Here is a 26,463-nt window from a genome sequence, read left to right on the forward strand (position 1 = left end):
AGTGTGTTACTGAATATGTTAAAGCTGTAGTGAAATGCTTCTTCTAATCATGTAGTTATTAAAAATTTAAAAAATGATTAAATAATAATTCTTAAAAAAATAATGATTAAAAAATAATAATTAGTAGACGTGAAAAACATCACCATTGAAATCTACCTGATGACTTTATATCCATGCTCAGGCAGCAAGGATTCAAGTGCAACTGAATATGACTAGTAATAATCAGATACATACAGATTAGAGATGCATGCGCCAATATCTCAGTGTTAGCAAAAACAATGAGTCTTTCTGCAAGGAACAATTTATTCTAAAATGAAATGGAGATCTTTTTTAAAGGTTAAAAACTCATTCAATTTTATGTCTTACACAGCTTATACTGAGTTCAATATTGAATAACTGTATTGATTCAACAGTGAACCTAGAAATTTTATAGCCACTTTTGAAGGAGCTATGTCTTTGCTCTGGAAACTGTTACTGGGTGTGTTGTAATGATATGCTTCTTCTAAGTATGTTGTTATTAAATAAATAATTTTAAAAAAATACCTTAGGAAATACAAAAAAAAAGAATGGCAAATAGTCCTTAATTATGGAAAGTTGAGAATCAAATATCCCCCTTTCTATAAGGGAATGTCAACAGGCTTGAGCTTGTGAGGTCTTGTGTTGGTAGTCACAGCTGCTGATTAAAATGGTAACAATCATGTTATAACTAGAGAACAGAATCCTACATTTTAAAAAATTTTTATTTATTATTTTTATGTGTATGAATGTATTGCCTGCATGTGTGTGAGTGCACCTGTGTCAGTGCAATGCCCACGGAGGTCAGAAGAAGGTGTTAGAGCTGGAGTTAGAGATGGTTATTAGCCACCATGTGGGTGCTGGGAATCAAACCCAGGTCCTCTGCAAGAGCAGTCAGTGCTCTTAACTGCTGAGCCATCTCTTCAGCCCCCTACAGTTTTTTATACAGTTCAGCAATGAATACATCTGGGCTTGGACTTTTATTACTGTTTTAATTTCCGTAGTCATCACTAATATATTTAGGTTGCTTACATCTTTGTTTAATTTTGGTAGGCCATAAGTATCTAGAAATTCATTCATTTTTAAATACTTTTTAGATTTTCCAAATTATTAGAATATAGGCTTTTAAGAAAAGCTCTAATGATCTTCTGAATTGTATTGGTGGCTACTGAAATGTCATTTACACCTCTGGCTTTATGAATTTGACCTTCTTTGTCTCTTGGTTAGTCTAGCTAAGGCTTCATCAGTTTTGTCAGTTTTCAAAAAGAATCAGCTCTTTGTTTCATTGACTTACTGTGTTGTTCCTTTTATTTCCATTTCATTAACTTCTGTTCTGAGAAATTAATTCTTTCCATTTACTGATTTGTTCTTTGGTTGTTCTTATTTTTCTAAGACCATGAAGTGCATCATTAAATTATCTATTTGACATTTCTCAGATTTTTTAGACGTATGCATCTATAACTATAAACCTCCTCCTTATAACTGTTTTCAATGTATTCCATAGGTTCTGATATATTGTCTTTTAATTTTCATTCAGTTCTAGGAATTTTTACATCTCTCTCTTCTTTTCTTTGCTTACCTATTCATCTCTCAATAGTGAGGTGTTCAAGCTCCATGACTTTATGTATTTTCTGCTGATTTCTAATTTTATTCCATTGTGATCACATAATACTAGAAATTCCTTCAATGTTTTTAACCATTATGACTTGCTTTGTGTCCTAAAATGTGATCTATTTTAGAGAAAGTTCCTTGGGCTTCTAAGAAGAATGTTATTCTCATGTTTCTTTGTTGATTTTTTTTTGTCTGGGTGACCTGTTTATTGGTGAGAGTAGGATATTGAAATCATTCAATATTATTGTGTTCAGGACAATCTGTGACTTTACATTCATAGTATTTGCTTTTTGAAATTGAGCAAGTCAATGTTTGGTGTGTATGTTTAGAATTGTTATATCCTAACAGATTTTATCTATCAATATGAAATGACTTCCTGTATCTCTCCTAATTTTTGTTGATGTCTCCTTTGTCAGATATTAATATTGGTACAACTGCTTGTTTTCTAATTCCATTTGCTTAGAATGCGCATTTCCATCCTTTTATCCTAAGGTTGTATGCTTATCTTTGCCAAGAATGTAGCTTTTTAGAAGGCAACAAATATAGGGTTCTGTTTTTAATCCAACCTGCTAGACCATGTCTTTTGCTTTGACTACTAACATTCAGAGTTATTATTGAAAAGTATGTATTAATTCTTATCATTTTGTTGTGGGTTTGAGGGAAGTTCTGAAAAGGACTCCAGTAGCTCAGGAAATAATCCCAAGAATTGATAAATGGGATTATATGAAATCAAAAGTTTCTGGTCAGCAAAGGAAACAGTCACCAGAGTGAAGAAAAAGCCTATAGGATGGGAGGAAATCTTTGCAAACTACAATCAGACAGAAGATTGATATCAATGATATATAAAGAAGTACAGAAATGAAATACAAAAAAATCCTAGACATCCAGTCAATAAATGGGTTAATGAACTGAACAGAAATCCCAAAGTTAAAAATACAAATTGACAATAAGGAGCTGGAGAGACGGCTCAGTGTTTAAGAGCACTGACTGCTCTTGAAGAGGACCTGGGATCAGTTCCCAGCATTCAAATGGCGGCTAACAACTGTCTATAACTCCAGTTCCAGGGGATCTGACCTCCGTGGGGATTACACAACATGGGTGCACTACACTCATACACATAAAATAAAAATAACAAATAAAATATTTTTTAAAAATGACAATAATTACTTGAAAATATGTTCAAAATCGTTAACCATCAAGAAAATACAAATTAAAATTGCTTTGAAATTTTGTCTTATTCCAGTTTAGAATAGCTACAATCAAGAAAACAAATGATAACAAATGCTGGGAAAGATGTGAGGAAGAGGAACCCTTCTTCACGGATGCTATTAGGTATGTACAACGTCATAGTACTATGGAATTAGTGTGGAGTGTTCTGGCAAAGCTAAAAATAGAACTACCATAGGACCCAGCTACACCACTCTTAGATATATGCCTGAAGTCAGCATGCTACAAAGTTACTTGTACTTTATGTTTATTTCTTCACTATTCACAATAGCAAAAAAAGTGAAAGCGGCCTCGATATCCACCAACAGTTGAATAGATAAAGAAAGTATAGATACACAATGGAATTTTACCCAGCTGTAAAGAAAAATGAAACCACAACATTTGCAGGAAAAACGATACAAGTGTAAAGCACTATGTTAAGCCTAATAAAACAGACTTAGAAATACAAATATTAAATGTTTTCCCTCATATGTGGAATCTGGATCTAAAATTTTGTATGTGTGTAAGTCATGAAAATAGAAAGGGGACTGTGAGAGGGAGGAAGAAATCTTAAGGGAGGTGAAAACTAGAGAAGGTAGTGCTCTCCAAAACTACGAAAGCTAGCCTTCAGTGGAGGTGACTTCCAGGTCAGTTCCAGATCCATTGCTTCTAGTCCTGTTTCCAAAGTATGTCCTCTTCTCAGCAATATGGTCTTGCCTTCAAGTTCTAGAAGGCAATCAAGGGTTGTGGCAATAGCCTTTATAATTTAAGGGAAAACATCAATTGATGGTTCAATCTCAGCTTCAAGGCCTAATAACCACATCAATGACTGGCACAACAAATGACATTGGCACTGGTAATCAACAGCTACCTAATTGGACTTAAAACCCACTCAATGGGAGGAAACTCATGTTTGGTACTGTAAACATAGCCAAATACACATGTCTGGAGAGGTCTTAAATTTTAAAGAAATCCTCAAGGCTCTCACATCTCTAGATAAATGTAATTTCTTCCTATGTGCAAAATATGAATCCTTGTATTTGCAGGCAAGTATCCCAGTCACCGTTCATCAAAGAAGTATCTTTTGGAGTTCCACAACTGGTCACACATGGACATTGTCTATGAATTGCCCAAGACTATGTGGCACGTCTACAATGCAATCTCTACATCTAAGGCTCACAGAATATAGAACAATGGGTAAAGAGGACACAAATACATCTCTCAATTCTCATTAATGAAGGTCCTTCATGCAACAGGAGGCCAGAGAACACAAAAGGTCACAAATGGCCAAAGCATGTAGAGTAAGAGTCTATAGAGTATGGGTCCTTGGACAGGACTCTTATATTAAACACCACCCATCCAGGGCTCAGGGACCATTGTGGAAGAGGGGGCAGAAGGATTGTAAGAGCAAGGGAGGAGGTGCATGACCATATGGACATAGAGTCCTACAAGGTCCTGGAACCTTGCTCATATGAACCTACAGCAATGATGTCAGCAGGCACAAGACATTTACAAACTCAAGCAGATAAAACCTCAGCACAGAGCTGTGGAAATGGGCAGCAGGCCCCAATCTTAGTCAAAGAATTATTGGTAGTTGATTACTGCTGGGTGAAGAGCCAATCTTCTTAAAGGAAGGCAATGTAGATAGGCTGCCTAGACCCCAGTGGGTGAACTTGAACTGAGGGACATCTGGGGACACTGACTTGACATGCTAGGCCTTAACACAAATAACAGAATGTATGAATTCCAGGGGCGGGGGCTTATGGACCAGTGCCAGTGGGGAAGAGGTCTAAAGATGATTAAGTTTGATTATGATGTTCAGTATGAAATATACAAAAAAATCAATTTAAAATTACAACAATAAAAAAGAAAAATATAGAAAGTAATGAAACACCTATATCCATAATAAGACTTCTGAAAATGGGACTAACCGGAAGACAAAAGGGAATCAGCTGGGGCGGGGAGTGGAAAGATAGTGGGGAAGAGGATTGAGTGAGAACAAAGTATGACGATACCTAGAGATTAAGTCCAGCATTGGTTATGTTCTTGAGTGTCTGATTTTTCGCTGCCTTTGGTCTCTGCTCCCTGTGAGTTGCATGTCTGCCCTGTGGGTTGTGGCTTTTGTCTCTTTTGCCCTCACCCTCCCTGTCTCTCTACTTTAAATGGAATGCACAGTGCCCATTCTCTGAGACTCTACCTTCAGCTTGCTTATATTTGTGTTCGCTCTGTGCTTGGACCTGAGCTCTCTAAATGGACTCTGGATTCTCTCCCCCTCTGTTCTCCTTTCTAAAGCATTCTTTCTTTGGCACTGAAAGCAGTGTCTTTCTGCTGTCCTCTACTTCATAGGGTAGCTGCTTCTGGTCCCGAGTTTATTTCACAGAGGTCTAACCGCCAGTGTGTGGGTCTTGTCCGTCACCTTCCAATGCATACTTCCTACGTGCCCTTATTCCATGTTCACTTTTATCCCATATTACCATTTTACAGATGAGAAAACAAAGGCACACTGTCTCTAAGGTCACAGAGGTACTATGTGGTAGAATTTTAATCTGAGCTCTGGTCAGCCTGATTTGCAGAATCCAAAATCCAATTGCTCTCCTTTACTCTGCTCTTCTATGACTATATTGTTTTTATGAAAAGGAAGCACCCAGTTGGTTTCTCAATTTATCAAGTTACAGGTAGTTCTTAATATTTTCTTTTTAAAAATATTTATTATTTTTATTTTATGTGTATGAGTGTATTGCCTGCATGTGTGTAAGTACACCCATGTCATGCAGTGCCTACAGAGATTATAAGAAGGCAACGGATCCCCTGGAACCGGAGTTACGGACAGTTGTTAGCTGCCATGTGGGTGTTAGGATTCAAACCTGAGTCTTCTGCAAGAGCAGCCAGTGCTCTTAACCACTGAGCAATCTCTCCAGCCCAGTTCTTAATGTTTTCATCTGCAATACTACTACTGTTGATAGTAAAGACAGACAGATAACAGACACATAGAGTCCTTCAGTGAACACTGCTAGAGCTGCCTTCAAACCCCAACGTGTCCAGTTTTAAATAAAGCCCATGTCTCATAGGGAACAACCAGTTTAGGGCAAGCTCTCTATGTCTGAGTAAATTAAGAAGAGGAGACTGGTTTAGTGAGCAGGTGTGAGTCAAGAGTTAAATACATCAATCCATTATAGTTTTGCTGAGAACTTTCTAAACACTAAGCTTCCCAGTAGTGTTTCTAGGATTCAGTGGTTGATAGCAGATGTCTCCATCCTCAAGAATTTATAGTCTCACAGGAAAAAGAAGATAAACTCACAGGGTGATGCTGTGGGGAATAAATGAAGTAACAAATATACTAGACTCGGCCAGGTTCTGGTACACAGTGGTACCTTAAAATATTTTTTGCTGTTTATTTCATTGTACTTTGTTATTATTTTATTCTGTGTTATTATGAGTGACATAGACTACTCACTTTTCAGGCCACAGGAAACTAGAATAGGCACCTTTGGTTATAAAAGGCCTTTTCTCTCTTCCTTCAGTCTGGGAATGAGGCAAATATGAGTTCAAATCCATACTACATGCCCTCGTAAGTGTAGTAGGCATTTGTCCGTATCCTTTGGGGAAATATTTACTGTCTAACCCTGTTGTGAGATGGGGGGACAGTGTGGGGTGAGTTTGCTTATCCATATTACAAGTTAGTAAGGTCGTAGTTGCATTGTATCTCCCACTACGGAAGCCAAATTAGTCCATTCCTTTCTCTTTGTCACCCAGAAACTGGGCAGCAGCAGTAGCAGCAGGAAAACCTGGGTTCGGGCAACAGGCACTCCTGGCCAGGACTTGGAACTAGGTGACACAAGGTATACAGGAATGCTGTGTGCAGTGAACAGGGCAGCTTAGTCTTGCCTGCTATACTTTTAATATGTGCCTCAAAACTTAATGTACTAGAATTTAATCTCTAAATTTACAGGTCATAGTATTTAGAAATGGGGCCTTTGAGAGGTACTTAGGATTGGGTGATGCCACAGTGTTAGGACTTCATGGTGGGATTAGTGCTTTCATAGGGGAAGGAAACTCATGTTAGCATGCTTGCTGTCTCCCCATTCGTGCCCTCTGCTATGTAATCATACTGCAAGAAGCCTCTCAGCAGGTGCTTAGCAGAGACTAGTGCCATGTTTTTCAGACATTTTATTCCCCAGAACCCTGAGCCAAATAAACTTAGATTTTTAATAAATCATCCCATGTTATATATGTTGTTATAGCAACAGAAAATGGACAAAGACATTGCCCTTCAGAGCCATTTTGTAAATTCTTTGTTTTTCAAGCTCAACTCTAGCTTGTTTGGTGCTATAAGTCCCTTCCTATAAATATCTTTCTGGTTAAGTAGCTGGAGACAGTCCTCATTACTCTGGCTGAATGCATTTCTAACTACCTGGCCCTTTGTGCTAATGTACTGAAAACTCTAGGAAAAGCCTGTATTTTCCACTTCCTAGTGGCTAGTCACCAAGCAGAGAGACCACTTGTCTGACTGCTGTGCCCACAGGGCTCTCCTAGCCCTTAATGAACATCTAACAATGAGGAAAGGAAAACTACCCTTAATAACAATACCTAATTATAAAGCATGTGTCCTCAGTTGTTTACTTGAGTGTCCGTCCTCTGCTCTTAACAGTGCCTCATCTGGGTCACCAGCTGCTCTGGGTTACATCTATGATCTGCAACCCACTACCCTTCTAACTTGTCTAATTCTTAAGCAGCTCTATTTGGAAATTTTTCCTCCTCTTTAGCTGAAATTTGCCTCCCAATGATTTCTCATACCACTCTCAGCCTGAGGAGCTGCACAGAAAAATGAGGCTATATTGCAGAGACTGAGAGCTTTGGGACTTATAACTGGTTTTAAATTTTCCCCATATGACTTACCAGATATGACCTTTTTAAAATTTCTTTTTAAAATACCCCTCTGAGCTTCTGTTTTATCATATGTATAATGAGGATAACAACCCTGACCTTCTGGATTACATACATGAACGAATGCATGTAAATGCCCCAGTAGAACCCTCAGAACACAATGGACTTGAGTAAATGCTAGCCAGTGATGACAGTGATGATAGTGACAATTGGCACAGTGATATAGTGACATAGTGACCATAGCATCATTGAAATGACTTTAACTTAAATGTTGCCTCCTCCAGGAGGTGGGGGAAGATTTACACTTGGTAGGTGCTTTTTCTCTGCCCCTACAGCAGCATTGTTTCTCCAACAAGATCAGGACAGTCATTGTTGACTCTGTCTTCCCTACTGGATCTCAAATTGCCTAAATTCTTATGCCTAACAAAGAACTTGGATCATGGCAGACACTGAAGAAGTAGTTGAATTGAAATCTCCAATTTTGTATGATGTACTTCTCATAAGCATCCAGTCAGCACAGGTGAGCTGCATTGTCCAAGTAGGAATATTAAGGACCACAGAAGGCAAGCTACTCCATCGAAGTCACATAGCTAATATTCCACAGAGTCTAGATTAGACTCCTGCCCAAGTATCGTGGCCTTTCATTTTGGTCCTGCTGCTTCTAGAATATCTTTTTGATTAAAAAAAAAAAAGTAAGATTCAAGCTGGGTGTGGTGGCACACACCTTTAATCTCAGCACTAGGGAGGCAGAAGCAGGCAGATCTCTGCAAGGCTGAGGCCAGCCTGGTCTGCCTAGTGAGTTCCAGGACAGCTGAGGCTATATATATATATATATATATATATATATATATATATATATATATATGATTCAAAACTGAAGGAAGGGGCTGGTTAGATGGCTCAGTGGGTAAGAGTGCTTACTGATCTTCTAGAGGATCTCAGTTGGGTTCCCAGTACCCACATTGGGCAACTCACTAACCCCTGTAGCTCCAACTCCAGGGAACTCTTATACCCCCTTCTGGCCTCGGTGAGCATTGTGTGCCATACTTGCACAAAGAAACACTCACATTAAAATAAATAAATAAATATTTTTAAAAGCCAGAAATAGAAATATTAGAGGTGGGAGATCTTGAAAGATCCATTCCCTGGTCCAGTCTGTTAACAAAAATAGAGTGACTAGTGATTCGAAGGGAACTTCAGTCCTCAAAGAATCCTAGAATGCCACAGAAGCCAGAGCATGTGACAGCTGTGTGTACCTCTACAGTGAGCTGAACCTGCATGCACACTTCTGAGTTGATATTTAAAGAATTATTTTAGTGGCAATCAGGCTCCCAGTGGTTCCATATTTCTTGAACAAAACATCTTTGGAAAGACTCATGAGCCCTAGCTAGGGGACAGGAGCACCTAAAATCTACTTCTACTTCCATCTTATGAAAGCCACCTCCTCTCTCTGTGTTCTGTGCTTTTTGTTATAAACAAAGAAGTCATACTTCATTCTTGGCAATCTCTTTCATAATATGATAATAAAGCATCAAATAATCGAGCTTAAGTCCCAGCGTCAAAGACCTCAAAGAAATATACATTTCCATTAAGTTAAGTCAAAGTACAAAGATTTCTATTCTAGGAATTGGGTTGACATCATTTTTGGTGTTTTTGTTTGTTTGTTTGTTTTTTAATGTAAGCCTCTTTTTTAATTTTTAAATTTATGTTCAGTGTGTGTGTGTGTGTGTGTGTGTGTGTGTGTGTGTGTTCCATCATGTAGGTTCTAGAGATGAAAATCAAGTTGTTAGACTTGGTGGCAAGAGTCCTTACCCACTGAATCATCTTGCTGGATCCTTTAAAAAAATATTTTAGTTTTTAAACTTTATTATTATGTTAATATTACTATGTGTATAGAATGTGTGTTTGTTATGGTATATGCATGGCTGTCAGAGGACAACTCTGTGGAACTGGTTCTGTCCTACCTTTGCATGGACTATGGGGATGAACTTAGGCTGTTAAGTTTGTGAATCAAGCACCTTTGGCCTCTGTGCCATTTGTTTCATGTAGTTTTAAGAAGAAACCCCAGCTAGCTGAGGATTGCCACTATTTTAGCATTAATTGCATGCATTTCTCAAGATTGGTGATTTTTGTGGGACTCAAACGAGAGTCAGAGCATAAGAACATTTCATGTAGAGAGAGTGACCACACAAAGCTAAAAAGATAAGAATGGCTAGGGATTATACAATTGTCAACTGGTTCATGGCTTGTTCTCCTTGAGTCCCTAACTCGCTGTAAGCATTAGATGACCAGGACTGATGGTCTAGGCTCATTCTATTCAGTTGTGCCAAGACCAAGAAACAGCTGTCTAAAAACAGAGCTCAGGGACCATCGTGGAAGAGGGGGCAGAAAGATTGTAAGAGCCAGAGGTGGTGCCTGACCACAAGGAAACAGAGTCCCCAGGCTTCTGCACACTTGCTCAAATGAACTTACAACAATGGTAACAGACTGTACAAGACCCATGCAAACTCAATCAGATTAAAAAACAGCATAAACTGGGGAAATGGGCAGGAGGTCCCAACCTTAGCCAAGGAACTATTTATTGTCAGCTAATCACTGCTAGGTGAGGAACAGTCAATCTTCTTTAAGTGAGTAATGTTAGACAAGGTGAACAGGCTCCAGTGAATGAACTCACATAGAGAGACATCAGCGTACACAAACCTGAGATGTTTTAACATGTGACAGAATGCATGAATCCTGTGTGTGGGCTAGGGGTGGGTGCAGATAGGGAAGAGGGTCAAAATATCATAAAGATTTATAAAATCCACAAAAATCAATTAAAAATATACATTAAAAAAAGCAGAGCAATGGAGAAGATGACCTCTCACTCCTTCAATTGCTAGTTTAGAGTCACAGAATGGAAATGCTGGGTCTCTTTGCTGATCTATTCTTTTTATTTTTAATATCAAATTTCTGCATGAGTTCAGAATCAAGACCTATGTTCTGACATAGGGGCTATTTATGGTACCAATGGGATAAAATATCTGACATTAGAACAATCCTAGAAAAAGAAAATATATGGAGATCAAGTGACTGCATAATATATCATTTCTTCCTGCTGAGCTGAAAGCACTCTTGAGAATATTTTTTTTCTTCTGAACTATGAGCTGCTTGAAAACATGGACAATTTCTCAGTCTTTGGAATGGAGTCACCCCAACATAATTTACTATACATCTTAGCATAAAGGGGATTCAACATATCTATTGAATGAATGAATTGGTACATAAATGCATGACAAATGCTCTGAAAGTGTTTAAACAGGTCTAGGAAGTTACTGGCCTGTGACCATGTGCAGTATAACAGTGATTCAGTCAACAATGGATCTCACATATGACAATAGTTCCATAGATTCTATCATTAGTGGTATCATAGTTGCCTTAGTCTGTGTAAGTACACCCTATAATGTTTTCACTCTGAAAAAAATCACCTAACAATACATTTCTTAGATGAAATCCTTCTTGTGAAGTGATGCATTAACTATAGTCTGAAAAATATTTAAGCATCTGTTAAATGGTAAACACATCCATGGTAATCAGTGAGGAAGGCATTACTTATCCTTGTTTTATAAAAAAGCAAATAAAATCCAAGAAGGACTTGACATTGAGAAGTTCTCTTATGTAATAGGACACAGAGCTGGGATGCAAACCAATACTGTTGATGTCACAGTAGTCCACAGTCACCCTTTGACGGCCCTCCATCCATCTGTGTGAGGCTGTGTGAACTGTGAATTGAACATTGCATTACTCATTTGTCTGCTCTTCTGGTCCTGGTTGTTCCCTTCTTTGCCCAATAACAGAAATGCTATTTTTATTTTATTCCATCTTCTGAAGGCCATCATGCCTCACCCATGTTGCAGCAATGGCAGCCTGAATGAGAGCAATGCTTTCAATTCCCCTCCTTATGATTTCCTTTTCATCTCTCCTAAAGGATGGAGGAAAAGGCAGCTCCGCGGCTCCACTCCTGGGAGCCATGGCATTGACAAGTAGATGTATGGGGCACGCATGCAGTTGTCTCCCAAATTCAGCAGTTTTTCAGCATTACCAAATGGCTGGATTGGATTAAGTGTATTTGTACCAAAAGCAAAATAAATATTGCTTTATTTAATGCCATAAAAGTTGGGATTCAATCGCCCTTGGCCTGAGGCACCTTCTAGCTCTATTTATTAGAATGCCATACAATCTATCATCAATAGTCCCTGCAAAGTGCTTAGCATGTATACTGGGTTCTGTTGTGCTGCAGATAATGTTGTGCTGCAGATACCAAACAGGAATAATCATGACATTGCCACCACTATATCAAGGTGTTTACAGCATTTCCTTCCCATCTCTTCACAGATCACCATTTCAAGCAGACATATGTGATCACGATTATGAAGACAGAGAGGAGGATGGATAAGAACACAGCCTTTCAAAGTCAGAAGGACATAAATTTGTGTCCTAGCTCTGCCACCAAGTAGCTTTGTGGCTTTGGCAAAATTCATCTGTTTTTCTCAAACACCTTCAAAAAGCTAGGAAGGCAGACACTGAATGCACTTCATTCCCTCTGAGCCCTCCGTGCTGGCAGTGTCGTCACACAACTGTTCAGATGAACCCATAAATAGATGCTCAGATGGCTGAGGAGTTTGTCCAGGGTCCAACAAGGACAAGTGACAGAGACATGACTTGAACCCAACCTACTCAGATCTAAGCTTATGTTCTTAGCCTTCATTAGTCTCTCTCAGCAGTCCTGGGAGTTGGCAGAGCCTAATAAAAGGACTGCCCCTAAAATGAGATGGTAATAGGAGTGAATTCAACAAACTTTTTTTTATTTAAAATTTTTATGTGTAAAATTTTTTATGTGTGTGAGTATTTTGCTTGCAATGTATGTAAGTGCAACATATACATGCCTGGTGCCAACAAGGGCCAGAAAAGTACATTGGATTCCCTGGAACTGGAGTTTCAGGATAGAGTTAAAGATGATTGTTAGCCACTATGTGGGTGCTGGGAGCTGAACTGGGTTCTCTGGAAGAACAGCCAGGGTTCAGTCATCTCTCCAGACCTATTTTTGGTTTTGTTGTTGTTTTGTTTTCTGCGACAGAGTCTCATTATATAGCTCCGATTGGCTGACCTGGAATTTACTATGTAGACCAGACTGGCCTTGAGCTCACAGAGCTCTACCTGCCTCTGCCTCCTAGGGATTAAAGACATGTGCTACCATGCCCAACTTTAGTAGTCTTATTTTTAAATTAGAAGACTGAGTTCCAAATAAAACTAGCATGAAGATATCTGTATGTGAATCAGTAAAAAGTACCCCTTCAAGGCTGACAAAGTACAAACTGGTCTCTACTGTGTAACAAACAAGAATGGTGACACACCTAGCTCTGTGTGGTGGTGCAGACCTTTAATCCCAGCACTCAGGAGGCAAACACAGGCAGATCTTTGTGAGTTCAAGGCCAGCCCATCCTACATAGTGAGTTCCAGACCAGCCACAGCTACATGGTGAGACTCTGTTTTCAAAAAAAGTTTAGTGCAAAAAATACAAAACTAGTGGTGAATTGGGAGTGGCGTCTCATCCCCATTGGTCCCCCAGCTGAAGCCTTTGGGCAGTGCACAAACTACACATCCGTATGAGGTCCCCCTTTGTTAGTATCAAAGCCAGAACTCAGGTTTCCTGCCTCCAGGGTTCAAAACGACATTTACTCTCTAATGGTGGCCATTTTATCAAAGTAATCTAGGAGGAGAGGTCTTGCTCAAACGATATCAGGAAAAGGGATCTCCTCCAACCCCATGCTGGTACCTCTGAATGGTACAGGAACTACACAGTGCATGGAGGCCATGGCCCCCAATCATACACCTGGCCAACACTTTATTCTCTGATGCTATCTATCCATTCAAGGCTCTAGAAACAAGATTTAGGGGCATGGGCTCCCAGTAAGTATTCTGTGTTTGGTTCCTCAATCTCTGACAGTGGAACATTGAGCAAGAGACTTGTATTAGTTCCTTTTCTGTTGCTGTGATAAAATATCACAAAGATACTTATAGAAGGAAGAGTTTATTTGAGCTTACAGTTCCAGGGATATGAGTCCATACTGGCAGGGGAGGCATGGCAGTAAAGCTGGTCAGAGCAGAAAGCTGGGTGATGGCAAGCAGATCTTTAAGCAGGCACAGGAAGCAGGGTGCCACTGGCAATCTGGCAAGGCTTAAGACTTCTCGAAACCTGTCCCCAGTCATATGCTTCCTCCAGCAAGTCCGCACCTCCTAATACCTCCCATAACGGTGCCACTAAGTGGAGACAAAATGTCTAAATACTTGGAGCCTAGGGGGGACATGCTCATTCAAACCATCACATTCCACTCCCTGTCCTCCATAGGCTCACAACCATATAAAATGCAAAATGCATTTGCTCCACCTTCAAAAGTCCCCATAGTCTTTACCAGTCTCAGTACTATAAAAGTCCAGAATCCAAAGTCCAAAGACTCTTCTGAGACTCAGTCAATCTCTTAACCGTAAGCCCCTGTGAAATCAAAAGACAAATTATATACTTCCAACATACAATGGAACCAAATACACATTCCCATTCCAAAAGGGAGGAATGGGGGGTATAGTGTAGACCAAAAGGAGACTGAAAACCAGGAGGGAAAACACCGAATCCAGTAGCTCCTTGTCCAATTTCTGATACTTTATTTTCCAAGGGATTAGATGGCACAGCCTGTCCAGCTTTGCTGGACGCAGCATACATTTCTCTGATGGGCTGGTACCACTCCCTGTATGCAGCTCTCTTGGTAGATGTCTCACACTCCAGCATCTACAACACCTTGGAGTCTCCACTGCCAAACAGGCAGCTTCACAACCTTCACAGCTTCACACAATGGCCTAGCAGGGCCTTCTTTATGCAAGGATGCCCCTGCTGCACACTGCCAGGCTGGGTGACCCTCTGAAACTGCAAAGGAAGAACCATACCTATTAGCAGCTTTTCTATGCTATGATATTCTCTGAGCAGAAAAACCCTTCTAGCATTTTCCTTTCACAAAACAGAGGCTTAACTGGGTGTGGTCCTGCCCTGAAGGTATGCTTTCTATTGTTTAAGTGCAAAATCTCTAGACCTTTCCTTAATGGTTCTAATCCTCTCATCAAAGAAAGCCTCTCTTTCAGTACAAATCTTGGCTCCAATATTAATCTTCCTAGTGCTCTTTTTTTAATCCAAACTGTACATTATGCATTTCTTTCTGCCCTACTTGCTCTTTTTTACTGTAGAGCTCTTAGGCCAGATGCTTTGCCCTAACATTCCAGTTGCTATTTAAGTCCTTATTTCCCTCTGGAACTACTTTGTTCTCAGTTCTACTTTCTTCCAGGCTCCTACTAAAATGGTCCATTAAGCTCTGCTTACAGCATTTAGTCCAAACTTCCAAAATCTTCCACATTTCTCCCAAAACCCACATGGTCAGATTCTTCACAACAACAATCTACACATGGTCAGATTCTTCACAATAACAGTCTACTTGCTGGTACCAAATTCTGTATTAGTTACTTTTCTTTTGCTGTGATAAAACATCATGACCAAGGCAATTTATAGAAGGAAGAATTTATTTGACTTACAATCAGAGTCCATAATGGTGGGGGAGGCACAGCAGCAAAGGTGGCCAGAGTAGAAAGCCAACCAATCACAGGAAGCAGAAAGAAACTGAAAACCCTGCAAGGCTTAAGAACTTTCAAAACCCACACTCACTGATATGCTTCCTCTAGCAAGGCTACACCTCCTAAAGCCTCTCAAAACAGCACCACCAACTGAGGACAAAATGCCCAAATACCTGGCGACCCTGGGGGACACTATCTTTCCAGCCACCACAAGATTTAACTTCTCTCTGTGTGTCAGCTTTCTTATCTGCAATGTGAGAATAACATGAGAATCTACCTCTTAAATTTAAGTGGTTGTTGGGTAGAAAACACACAGTGCTCTCAGTTCCAATGCCACCTTTTGTTCCCAGCAGTAAAAGGGGAGGCTCTTCCTTTCCATACCTTTCTATGCCTTCCTTTGGAAGGGGAGGGGCTGATCTGATTGGTTAACTCAAGCAGCAGAGCCTATTGGGCCTAGCCTCTCCCTGGAATGTTTTATGTATGTTTTGTTGTTTTGTGTCTTGTGCTTGCTTTGTTTTGTGTGGTTTTGGGAACTGAATCCCAGACCTTGAGCATGGAAGACAGTTTTCTGCCACTGAGCTCTACCCCTAGCTCTCTGCTGGTTGAGTTTTGGAATTTTTTGGATGTGGATGTGGAACCCTTCAGAATGTTTGCCTCTGGTCTCCTCTTGGCCATATGGTATGCTTTCTGGATGCCACTTACTTTCTCCACCGCTTGTGGCTCATGGGAAGTTGAATTTGGGAGTAAAACAAAAGAAAGCCATTTGGGGTCACAGATATAGACCATGCCTTTGAAATGCTGCTTTCATCAGTAATAGCGCTCATATTTTTACCTCTACCTTTCTGATTCCTGGGTCTCCTTCTAAATTAGAAGGAAGATAAGGATGGAAGCATTACTGTGTTAATTACCATCCTTTTAACTTCAATGGCGATATGTGTTAAACACTTAGAACAGTGCCTGGCAGCTTGATCAGTTCAACTAATGCTTTGTGTTACTATCAGTGTTGTTCATTACTATTCTTTTGGTTCAGAACATGTTACTATTCACTTTCTCTGGCCAGTTTCACTCATCTTTCAAGACTCAAATCTTGCAGAAAACCTTCTTCAGGCCATCTTCCTTGGGGTGAGCCTCTGTGACTTCTCAGCCCAGAATGCCCTGGGCTTCCATTTACCACTGTGTTTGTCACTGTGAGACCAGCACAGGAGCCCAGCCGAACTCATATTCCCAGTACTTGAAACCAAGAATGTGTTTGGTGGAGAAAGGAAGAAGGGAAAGAAGGGAGGGAGGGAGGGAGGGAGTAGAAGGAATCATCCGTAACAACATTTGACCCTGTACCTTAGCTGGAGCTAGAGCGGGAGGGAGGGGTAGAAAGAGGGAGGGAGAGAGGCAGGCAGAGGGAAAACAGAAGAAAGTAAAGAAGCAAAGCAATGGGAAGTCTTCTTCAGCAGAGCGCCAGCAAAGGCCAGACGTCAGCAAGACTGGGCAGATTTATGCCCTTGGAAAAAGAGCTCAGGAAGGAAGAGGAGATACAGAAAAGGGTAAGCTTGTCAATGAGTGAGAAGCTGGGAAGGATGGTCAGTGATACTGTTCAGGCCTCAAGTCCCAGGCTAAATTGCTCAGGTGCCTTTTACTGATCAATGGGGGACCACAAGAGGATTTTACAATGAAAACTGGTATAAGAACAGTGGTTTAGGAACTAAGACCAGAACAATGGAGTTCTTGATTCTATCACGTTGTTTTGCTCCTCCAGACTCCTCCGTCATGAATTCTTGGTTGCTGCTGCCTAAGAGGCTCGTCTTCACTATAGAATCAATTATTAAAATCAACACGCTATCAACTCTTACTTTGAAATGTGATTCAGCTGCTTCCAGGGACAGAGACAGGAGCTGCGGTGTACCTCTAGCCATCTGGCCTTTTCTGAGAAACCTGGCTAGGAAGCTCATTTGAATAATTGGTTTTGGCAGTGTATTCTTGTGGGTTAGACACCCGATTACACTGGGGGCACCAGTGTCCTTTCAGACGCCATAAAAACATCACTCAGGTTACATAAAGCAAGAGAGTCTCTGGGAGGTAAGGGTCTGTCTGGTCCTGGCTATTGCTTGGGCTGCATCTGAAGTATGTGGTTCTCACTGTGTGACCTTCAACAAGTTACTTAGCCTCTTTGTGACTTGGTTTCTTTGCTGAAAGAAGGAGCACAATTCCTGCCTGTCTATGCCACAGACTTCTTATTAGGGTCTAAGAGAAGATGTAGGAGTAGCAACTTAGCAAAACGCAAGGGGACAGACAGATTTAGGTAAGGATTTAAGTAAAAGGGGAGCTCAATGTCAGACAGCCAAGTACATGTGGCTGTATCAGGAGTATAGTCCCCAGAACGAGGCTTGTAATGACTCCTTTCCAACCCTATCTCACCAATTAGATACGCATACTTAGGGAGTTATATAATCTACCTGTGCCTCAGTTTCCTCATTTGTGAAAAGAAAATAATGGTCCGGTTGTGTTAACAGTTAAATGAAACAATAAATTCAAAATCCCATCGATCGTCTTCATCACTGTTATCATCATTGTTCAGTCCTAAATATCATGTCTCAAAGACAAACAATGATGAGCATCTGGAGTATGTTTGGAGGACAGCAGAAAGGACAGGGTATGAAATTATATATGACAAGTTGAAAGGCTCTGGATACTTCAACCTGCAGAGTAGGAGGTGGATATACTGGGGAGTGGAGAGGAACATAGACACAGTCTTCAAACGGCTGAATGGCTGTCATGTTGAAGCCAAGTTAGACCTGAGTAAGCCTTCAGCAAGCAGAGGTAGTTATAGCCTGAATATGAAGTCCTCCCTAACAGCCAGAGGGAGTGTCAGTGCAACTGGTGCCTTGGGAGATGGGGAACCACTGTGTCTGGAGGAGTGCATGCTGGCAGCCCTCAAGGGGCGGGCACTGGGTCAGATATCTGTCTATGATGCAGTTTTGATGCTGGCACAGAACAAATAGAACATAAACATATATTTTACATTTTATACAGTTGATTTTATGTTCCATTCTACTTTAGACAGCTTAAAATGTTTTCTCCTCTAGATGTGTGGTAAAAGAGGTAGGCCAGTTATAATGTGTGTTAGTGTGAGTATGTGTATGAGTGTGTATATGAGTGTATGTGTATTTGTCTCTCTCTCTCTCTCTCTGTGTGTGTGTGTGTGTGTGTGTGTGTGTGTGCGTGTGTGTGTGTGATGGAAATATTTCCCCTGGCATTTCATCCTTCCTACTATATCAAATGATGCTTTGTTGTTCTTTCTAGCTCCCTTTTATGACTGTTAAATTCTTAAGACTCTCCATTCTTTTTCAAAAGTTTTTATGTGTATGTGTATGAGCCTGTATGAGTTTGTTTAGGTGCACCACATACATACAGGAGCTCACACAGGCTAGAAGAGGGCATTGAATCCCCTGGAATTGGAGTTACAGGCAGTTGTGAGCCACAATGTAAGTGCTGGAAACTGAACTTGGGTCCTTTGCAAGAGTAGTAAGTGCTCTTAACCACTGAATCATCTCTCCAACCCCAGATCCTCCATTCTGATTCCTTCTGCTTCCTCAAGAACCAACACAGGGCAAAACACACAGCAAGTCCTCAGAAAACTTTACTTAGATTGGATTTATTGCACTGAAAGCATTCCTTGCCACATAAGGATTGCCAGGGCCAAGAGACACACTGACCCTTAGGATCTGCAGCTCCTGCAATGCCTGCTTCTACCTCAGGATCTGTGGTGCTGAACTATAAAAGAGAAACATCTCTGTAGCACCAGAGAGGCTCCTCCTCTACCTCCACACTCTGGAAGAAGCACTGAAGTTTTCAGAAGATGAGAAATTTCACAGCATCCTGCTATCTTTTGGGTAACTGCGTATTTTATGATGACTAATAGGCAATTACTATGGTAATATTGCAATTCAGCATGTGTGAGGTTTGGGAAATGAGAAATTATGGGTAACTACTTTGGACTCATTTCTATGGTAACAAAAAGTAATTGTCATTAAATACCAGTTATACTGAGGCTGTACCTGGTAATTATAGATTTTTATGCCCAGAAACATAAATAAAACCAATAAATTTATTCAAAGGTTTATGACTGTTTACTTGTACGTGGCTCTGTGGAATACACAATGACAAGCACCTAATTAAGAAATGCAAACCCAACACAGAGTTTCATATTGTCATATGGAGATGGAAAGCCTGTTTTTCAATGCAAGGCAACTCCCATTAGCGAGGCTCAGGAAGTGCAGTGTGGTGCATGAGGGGGTGGGGCTCATTCTGCAAGGCATTAAGGAGTGCTTACTGATTCTAAACTATCAGTCCTCCACCACCTCACACTCAATGACCTTCCAACTAGGCTTGCATTGCAGCTTCTTTATAATACCTGAAGCTGCAATATCCAGCCCTCAAGACTTGGGTTGCCAAGATCTCCCTGGAACACTTTAAAAGTGTTCATCTTGCAAAGCCAGTGGTCATGCTATTTTTTCCCTTTTTTTTTTAATGTGATAAAACATAAAATAACACAAAATTTACCATATTAACCATTTTAAATGCATAGTTCAACAGCATTAGATACACCCATAATGGAGAGCTATCATCACCATCACCTATCTCTGAAACTCAAGACCTATTAACCCACTATACCACAACTTCCTATTCTCCCTCTTCCTATTCTCCCTCCCCTGGTAGCCGTCATAATACTAGCTGGCTACTTAAGTACCTCATATAAGTAGAATCATGCAGTATTTACATTTTTGTGACTGGCTTATTTAGCTTGGCATAAATATTCTCTAGGTTCCTTCAAGTTGTGGCCACACTGTTCTTGACAGTCTTTCCCCAGCTCTTCTACTAAGTGATGGAAGTTGCCTTCTATCATGTTTTGTTCATCTAAGAATGCAGGAGGAAAGTTGGGTTTAGGAGAGAAATGTGTTTTGTTCAGGACAACCAGCCCTGTAGGGTAAGGGAAGAGAACTGCCTGGGCTCTGCTTCCAGCTATAACTTGTAAAGCATAGGCAGCAGGTGGAGCACAGAGCCCCGAGACTCAAGCCTGGGACCTTTCCAGTAGCTCTTCACCTTCTCAGGCTCAGTTTCCAATTTACTCCAATGGATACACTAAGAACTGACTTTCCTTTCTCCAACTGTTGTAGTCATCAAATGTAGTTCTTAAGTGCTCTTAGAATTGTGCACTGTACTATAACAATCGGGGTTTAAGTTGTAACAGCAGCTCATCATGTTTAATCTTAAAAATATTCATGTCACAATAGTATGCAATTCAACAATTGGGGTTAGGAAGCCATGGAGGGTGATGATAAAGGTTTGGAAGTTGACAGCAACTGGCCATAATTATTCTTTTCTGGGGATTTTGGCTTTGTGTCATAGCACAATCACTATATACTAGTGTTTAGTTTATTTGTTCATTTGGAAAATAGAGATAAAAGGCCCATTCTTTGTTAGGCCCTGTGGCAGCCCTAACAGGAACAGAGTAGACAAAGTCCTGATAATGGATTTACCGTGTGGAGGTGAAGACGAACATTAGGCAAAGTTACATAAATACATGATTACAAATTGGGATAAGGGCCATGAAAAGACAATGCCAGGAGCTACGAGAGACTATAGTGAGGAGTCCACTATCTATGCAGGTGCTATGAAGAACTTCATGTTGCTTAGCATGAAGCCTGAGATCTGAAGTAGAAAGAGAGAAGTGGAATTGGAGTACAATAAGCAAGATAGAGTGCGTAGTTGCCCTCTGTCTTTATTCTACACGTAAAGGTTATGTATTGTCATATCATCTAACGTAGTAGTTGTAAGAACGACTGTAGACTACACCATAGTTGCTACATATTGTGATATAAACTTTAATATAGGCATTATATATTCTTACCACAGCCATAGCATAGTACCATATTCAGTTACTAAAGCTAGATCCTGCTGCTCTTTAACATAAAGAACATTCTCTATCATAGTATAGTGACATCTATTGTTATTAAATGCTGAATCTCTCTCTCTCTCTCTCTCTCTCTCTCTCTCTCTCCTCAATAGATCAAGGTCTCATGTAGTCTAAGCTGGCCTCAGACTCACTATGTAGCTGAGGTTGACCTTGAATTTTTGGTCCTCCTGAGTATTGAAATTATAGTTTTATGTGGTGCTGGGAATCAAACCCAGAGATTTGCACATTAGGCAAACATTCTACCTAACTGAACCCCATCCTTACCCTGTATGAACCTTCTATACCTATTAGTTCCATAGTCTAGGTTGTCATATTATTAAATATAAGCTTAGCTGATAGAATCTGTGAGATCTATTTTTCCTAAATTGGTCCCATGCATCTTTAATGTGGAGTAGAGGAGGAGGAAGAAGAGAAAGAATATATTATACATTTTTATTTAGAACTTACAATGTGCCCAGTACTATGCTTTAAGTATAGTTTCACACAAAGGCCTCATAACTCCTTAGTTTCTTATTTACAAATGGTTTTTTAAAATAGAGCTTAGTACAACTATGACATTTACCCAAGGCCCTGCAGCAAGTAGGCGGCAGAGCAGAATTTGATATCCCATCTAAGCCCATATTATCACCTAAGCCCAGTGGTCTTCGTGCCTCTAAAGTCCCCAGTTGCACTCTACACTTCAGGGAAGTGACCTGTGATCTGCCTTTCCAATGCAGTGACGTACATCTGAGTAGGCCTGTCTTCTTGTGTTCTCAGAGTCATGCAGGTCCAGCCTGGCTGCAGCAGGCAGGAGCTGGGGCTGGCTCAGACAGATATTCATCCTTGCCAGCCCCTCACTGATCTGAGGCATATCCTTTAGTTTCTCTGAGGAATTGCACATCCAGAAGGAGATGTGGAGAGAATGGAAGTCAACAGGGCATGAGAGGGAAGCAGACACATAGCTGCCTGTGTTATGACCTGTACCCAGTGATCTCACTAGTATCTTGTAAGGCCTGGTTTTATGTACTGCCCTAGAATTCTGAGAGCCTTCTCCCTGCCTCCCTCCCTCCCTCCCTCCCTCCCTCCTTCCCTCCCTTTTTCCCCTCCCTTCTTTTCTTTTCCTCTCTCAACCATCCTTTCTATATTAAGCTAACTTGAGTATATTTTCATATTTACAAGTATAAAAACCCTAACAGAGTCCTTCCCTCAGAGTCATTCTGAAATACATGTGAGTGCTTGACAGACCATTGAGTTAGGAAGCAGACTTCTTGGGATGACATTTCCCAAGATATTCTATAAGCCTAATGTGGGTGGTGGACTATATGGACTATAATAACACTTATCTTTTTGAAACACTAAGGTCTCTGTTTCTTTTTGAGACTGCCTGTTATCATTAATATATTCTACATTCTGAAAAGTCTTACTGTAAAAGGATGTGTTTAACTTTACTTAACTCAGCTTTTCCCAAACTTTTTGAACTCCGAATTCTTTTTCTCTCCAGAACGGCTTGGCAAACCCCACCAAACCCTAGAAATACTGCTGCAGAGAGCAGCGTGGCTCCAGGAGGGACTGGTGTGGAAACCTCTCAGGGGACCTTGAAACTCCGAATTCTGTCTTTATTATTGTCTTTCACACTTTCCAAAGCCGTAGTAATGGATTATCATAATTGATAGGCTCCTTGTTGCTACTCAGATCTGTTTTAGCAACAGGATTAATGCCTTTGGTTGAAGACTTTCTGCAACTCATAATGATAAAGAATCATATTTTGTCACTAAGAAAGTGTTGGGAATTGAAGCTTCACCATGAAACAATTTCTGAGTGCTGGAGCTCTTTTATCCTGAAACCTCCCCAGTGTCCCTGACCCCGTCACAAAATTTGGATCTTGAAGCAATGTGGAAATCATCTAGTCCCCCTCACCACCCCCTGAACTGTCTGAAGCACAGAGAACAGAGCCATGTTGACCAAGGTCACAGACCTATTTATAGCTAGCCCTTCCCTGGACAGCAGATGATGACATAAATAAGTATGTGGAGTGGCAGAACTGACCTCTCTCTGACCATTGCAGCTCTTATAATTAAACAGAAACATTAACATAAATCAAATGGTCTCTCCCCCACCATCATCGCTAACCACACATTCTATCTAGGGAAGGCAGTAAGGCATTGCTCTCAGGCCTGCAACAAGCCATAAAACCTGCCAGTGCTAATGAGCCATCCCTCCAGCCAATTAAGAGAAGAAGCAAAATTGTCTTTAATGAAGGCTTCATGCATCCCATGGGTCTCTCTTATACCCAGGGGTGCCAAAGAGCCCCTCTGGACCCAATCTCCATGGTTTTAGAAAGTAATAAACCAGCCCTGTGTAAAATGGGTCTGGCTGGTTGTTCCAAGATCATATATCAGAACTTGGCCAAGGGCCTTGGGAAAGTGCCATCCTTTCTTTTTCTTCATCACTAAAATCATCACTTTCACTCACTTATATTCATCAACTACTCTTAGAACATCTATTACATTCCGATGTTTTCTGCCAGACAATAGGGACACAAAGACTGTCCTGTCTTCTGGGGACTTATAGCTCAGTAGGGTCTATGCATACACTCCTAAGCTATCATAATGAATTATGAATCTTGTTAAATAACCAGGCCTGTGGAAACTCAAAAGGGAGTTGCCACTTCTGTATGGGAGTTGAAGGGATGATTTCTAGAAGGACAAGCTGAGTTTGCCAAGACGGTTAGTAGGCAAAGAAGGGATGAGGAGGTCCTAGGCACAGGCTGCTTCATGAAGGTAAGGTAGCAGGAACCAATGTCCTTGTCTGGGGCAATAGGCTGTGCTCAGACTAGCCAGAGCAGCATCTCTAGGAGGGAAGAAAAGTGAGACAGACTGACACCAGTGCATAAACAGGTCCTGGGTCACGCAAAGCTTTGCATGCCAAGCTAGGGAGGGTGGATATTGTCTTGAAAGTTGTGGGGCCTGAACAACTCTAAAGTCATATAATTTGGGCAGTGAAGATCCATATCAATCACCTACAGCTATGTGATTTTGGGTAAGTCAGTTTCCTCAACTGTGAAATAATGGCAATAAAACTGTCTATCTCAAAGGACTCAGTGTTCTTGTGGCACATGACCCCATGGGCAGTGGAATTTTAGGATCTAAACGATGTTTCTATGATAGGAGAAGGAGCATTCAAGATATGGCACATGAGCAAAAGTCAGGCTGTATCCAAAAGTGCTGCTCACACGATCTGGGCTGCTATTTTCCTTCATTAATGGTCTCCAGGGAGAAACACAGCTGCAAATCAGGCATCACTACATGTACCATATGAGACTCTGCAAAGCACATTCTTTTCTGTCATTTCTTCTAAAACAACTGTCCTGTCAGGGAATTACCATCTCTTATACGAGAGAAATTCAGTATCAGAGAGGGAAAATGAATTCCTCCAGGTCACAGAGGACGTAGGTATTAATTAATATTAGTTCTTCTGAATCTTGGTCCCACAGTCTACCCAGTAAGTGACTCTGGGTAGCTGTCCATAAATAGTCAAGGATGTTAGCTACACTCATGAAGTGAAATCAAATTTCCTCTAATTTTTAAACTTCCTCTATTAAATCATCTAACGATAGTCTAAAAATTCTTTCACAAAAGTTTATACATGGTTTATTCTTGGTTCCATATCTCCATCTTGCAACCACCTTCTTCCAAGCATTTTCCCAAGTCTCTTACCTGTAGTTGCCTAGGTAGACTCCATCAGGGTTAAGCATTGGTGCAATCTTGAAGACCAGGTATTCTCGTAGAACACGAGCAATTGGATGCTGACTTACAAGGAAGTCAATGATCCCTAAGGAAACAGACATGCCAGTGTTTAGCCATGAAGTGTTTCAAGGCGGAGGCACTTTTAATTGGTTTAGAAAAAACATGAGCGCAACCAGTGGTTTTTGGCCTGTGTTATCAGCTACTTTGGATTGATAACTATGAACTAGGTCTTTGCCAGTGAATCATCCAAACACATCTTTGTTTCTAAGAGAAAGATATTTCAAGACATAGCACTGAGGCCCAGGGACAGGAGGGAGTCAGTACTTCCTACAAATAGAGCAGAGAGGGTTTCCAAGAAAAGATAGTATTTGAGCTGTACCTTGGCAGGCATGGATGGCAGCAACAACTTCTTGTAGGTGCCCTCATCACATAACCACGGGGGCCTTCCTGAAGTATCCCCTTAGTATCCTTCTGGTGATGGCCTGCCTCTATTCACAAGAGGGAGGTGGGGAAATCAACAGTTCTCAGCCCTGCCCCTCCTCTCTGCTCCACGTGTCCACTTCACTGGAGACTTGTACATACAGACAAAACACTGTTCTGCCATTTCATGAAATTAGTGTAATGCCAGAAAATGGTAGGAGAGTTCCCTCAAATGTGGGAGAATCTCCTCCCTGCTAGAGAAGGAGTCTCTGAACTGGGCCCTGAAAAGTCTTGACAGACATGAGGAAGACAGCAGGGTAACTAAAACAATTCATGTGTCCTGCAGTAGGCACTTGCTCTTGGAATGATAAATGACTCTAGAGCTCATTCCAAAGCTGCTGTGACCAGCAAGGGACATCTCAGGCTTTTCATTATGCCAGGCTGAGAATCTATCAGCAGCCGAGAGCCAGTTGGACATCATTTACTTCTCAGCCTACACGACAGTGAACCAGATGCCCTAGTTTATTTGTTGGTCTTCATATTAAAGTTGCAGTTTGCCAATAAACAGGCAGGGTAATGATGCCAGGCGCCCTTGTTAGGGGCTAATAATTGCTTAATCTGTCCGCTAATTGACCCTGGCTTCCGGGGAGGCCCTCTATCAAGGAGCCAGCCTGCACTTGGGGCTGAGCCTTGCTGCCTCAGAGAATGCTCATTGTGATCCACCCTCCTTCACAGATGAGCAGATTAATTGGGCTGCCAATTAGGCAGCTAATAAAAGAATGAGAGAAGACAAAGCCAGACCAGAGGCTGTGGCCATCCATAACTCCCCCACGGGGCAAGGAGGGGAAGTTTTAGTTTTGTCTGTTGGCTTGAGGTCAGATTCAATTCAAAAATAATCCTCTCTGTCTGTTTCTCTGTCTCTGTCTCCCTATCTCTCTGTCTCTGTCTCTGTCTCTGTCTCTGTCTCTCTCTCTCTCTCTC

The 26,463-nt window shown here is 41.0% G+C and overlaps 1 protein-coding gene across 1 annotated transcript in view; it reads right to left on the reverse strand.

Annotated features, from left to right (window-relative positions):
• The window catches only part of Agbl4 (ATP/GTP binding protein like 4), a 1,438,400-nt gene that overhangs the window by 110,499 nt on the left and 1,301,438 nt on the right, over window positions 1-26,463 (reverse strand). The window contains exon 8 of the mRNA XM_017797967.1: window positions 25,033-25,147. Coding sequence (XP_017653456.1) covers window positions 25,033-25,147 — 115 coding nt within the window. The remainder of the gene's footprint in view (window positions 1-25,032; window positions 25,148-26,463) is intronic.

Source organism: Nannospalax galili, unplaced genomic scaffold (genome assembly GCF_000622305.1).
Source record: "Nannospalax galili isolate Female #2095 unplaced genomic scaffold, S.galili_v1.0 scaffold655, whole genome shotgun sequence".
Classification (NCBI taxonomy): domain Eukaryota; kingdom Metazoa; phylum Chordata; class Mammalia; order Rodentia; family Spalacidae; genus Nannospalax; species Nannospalax galili.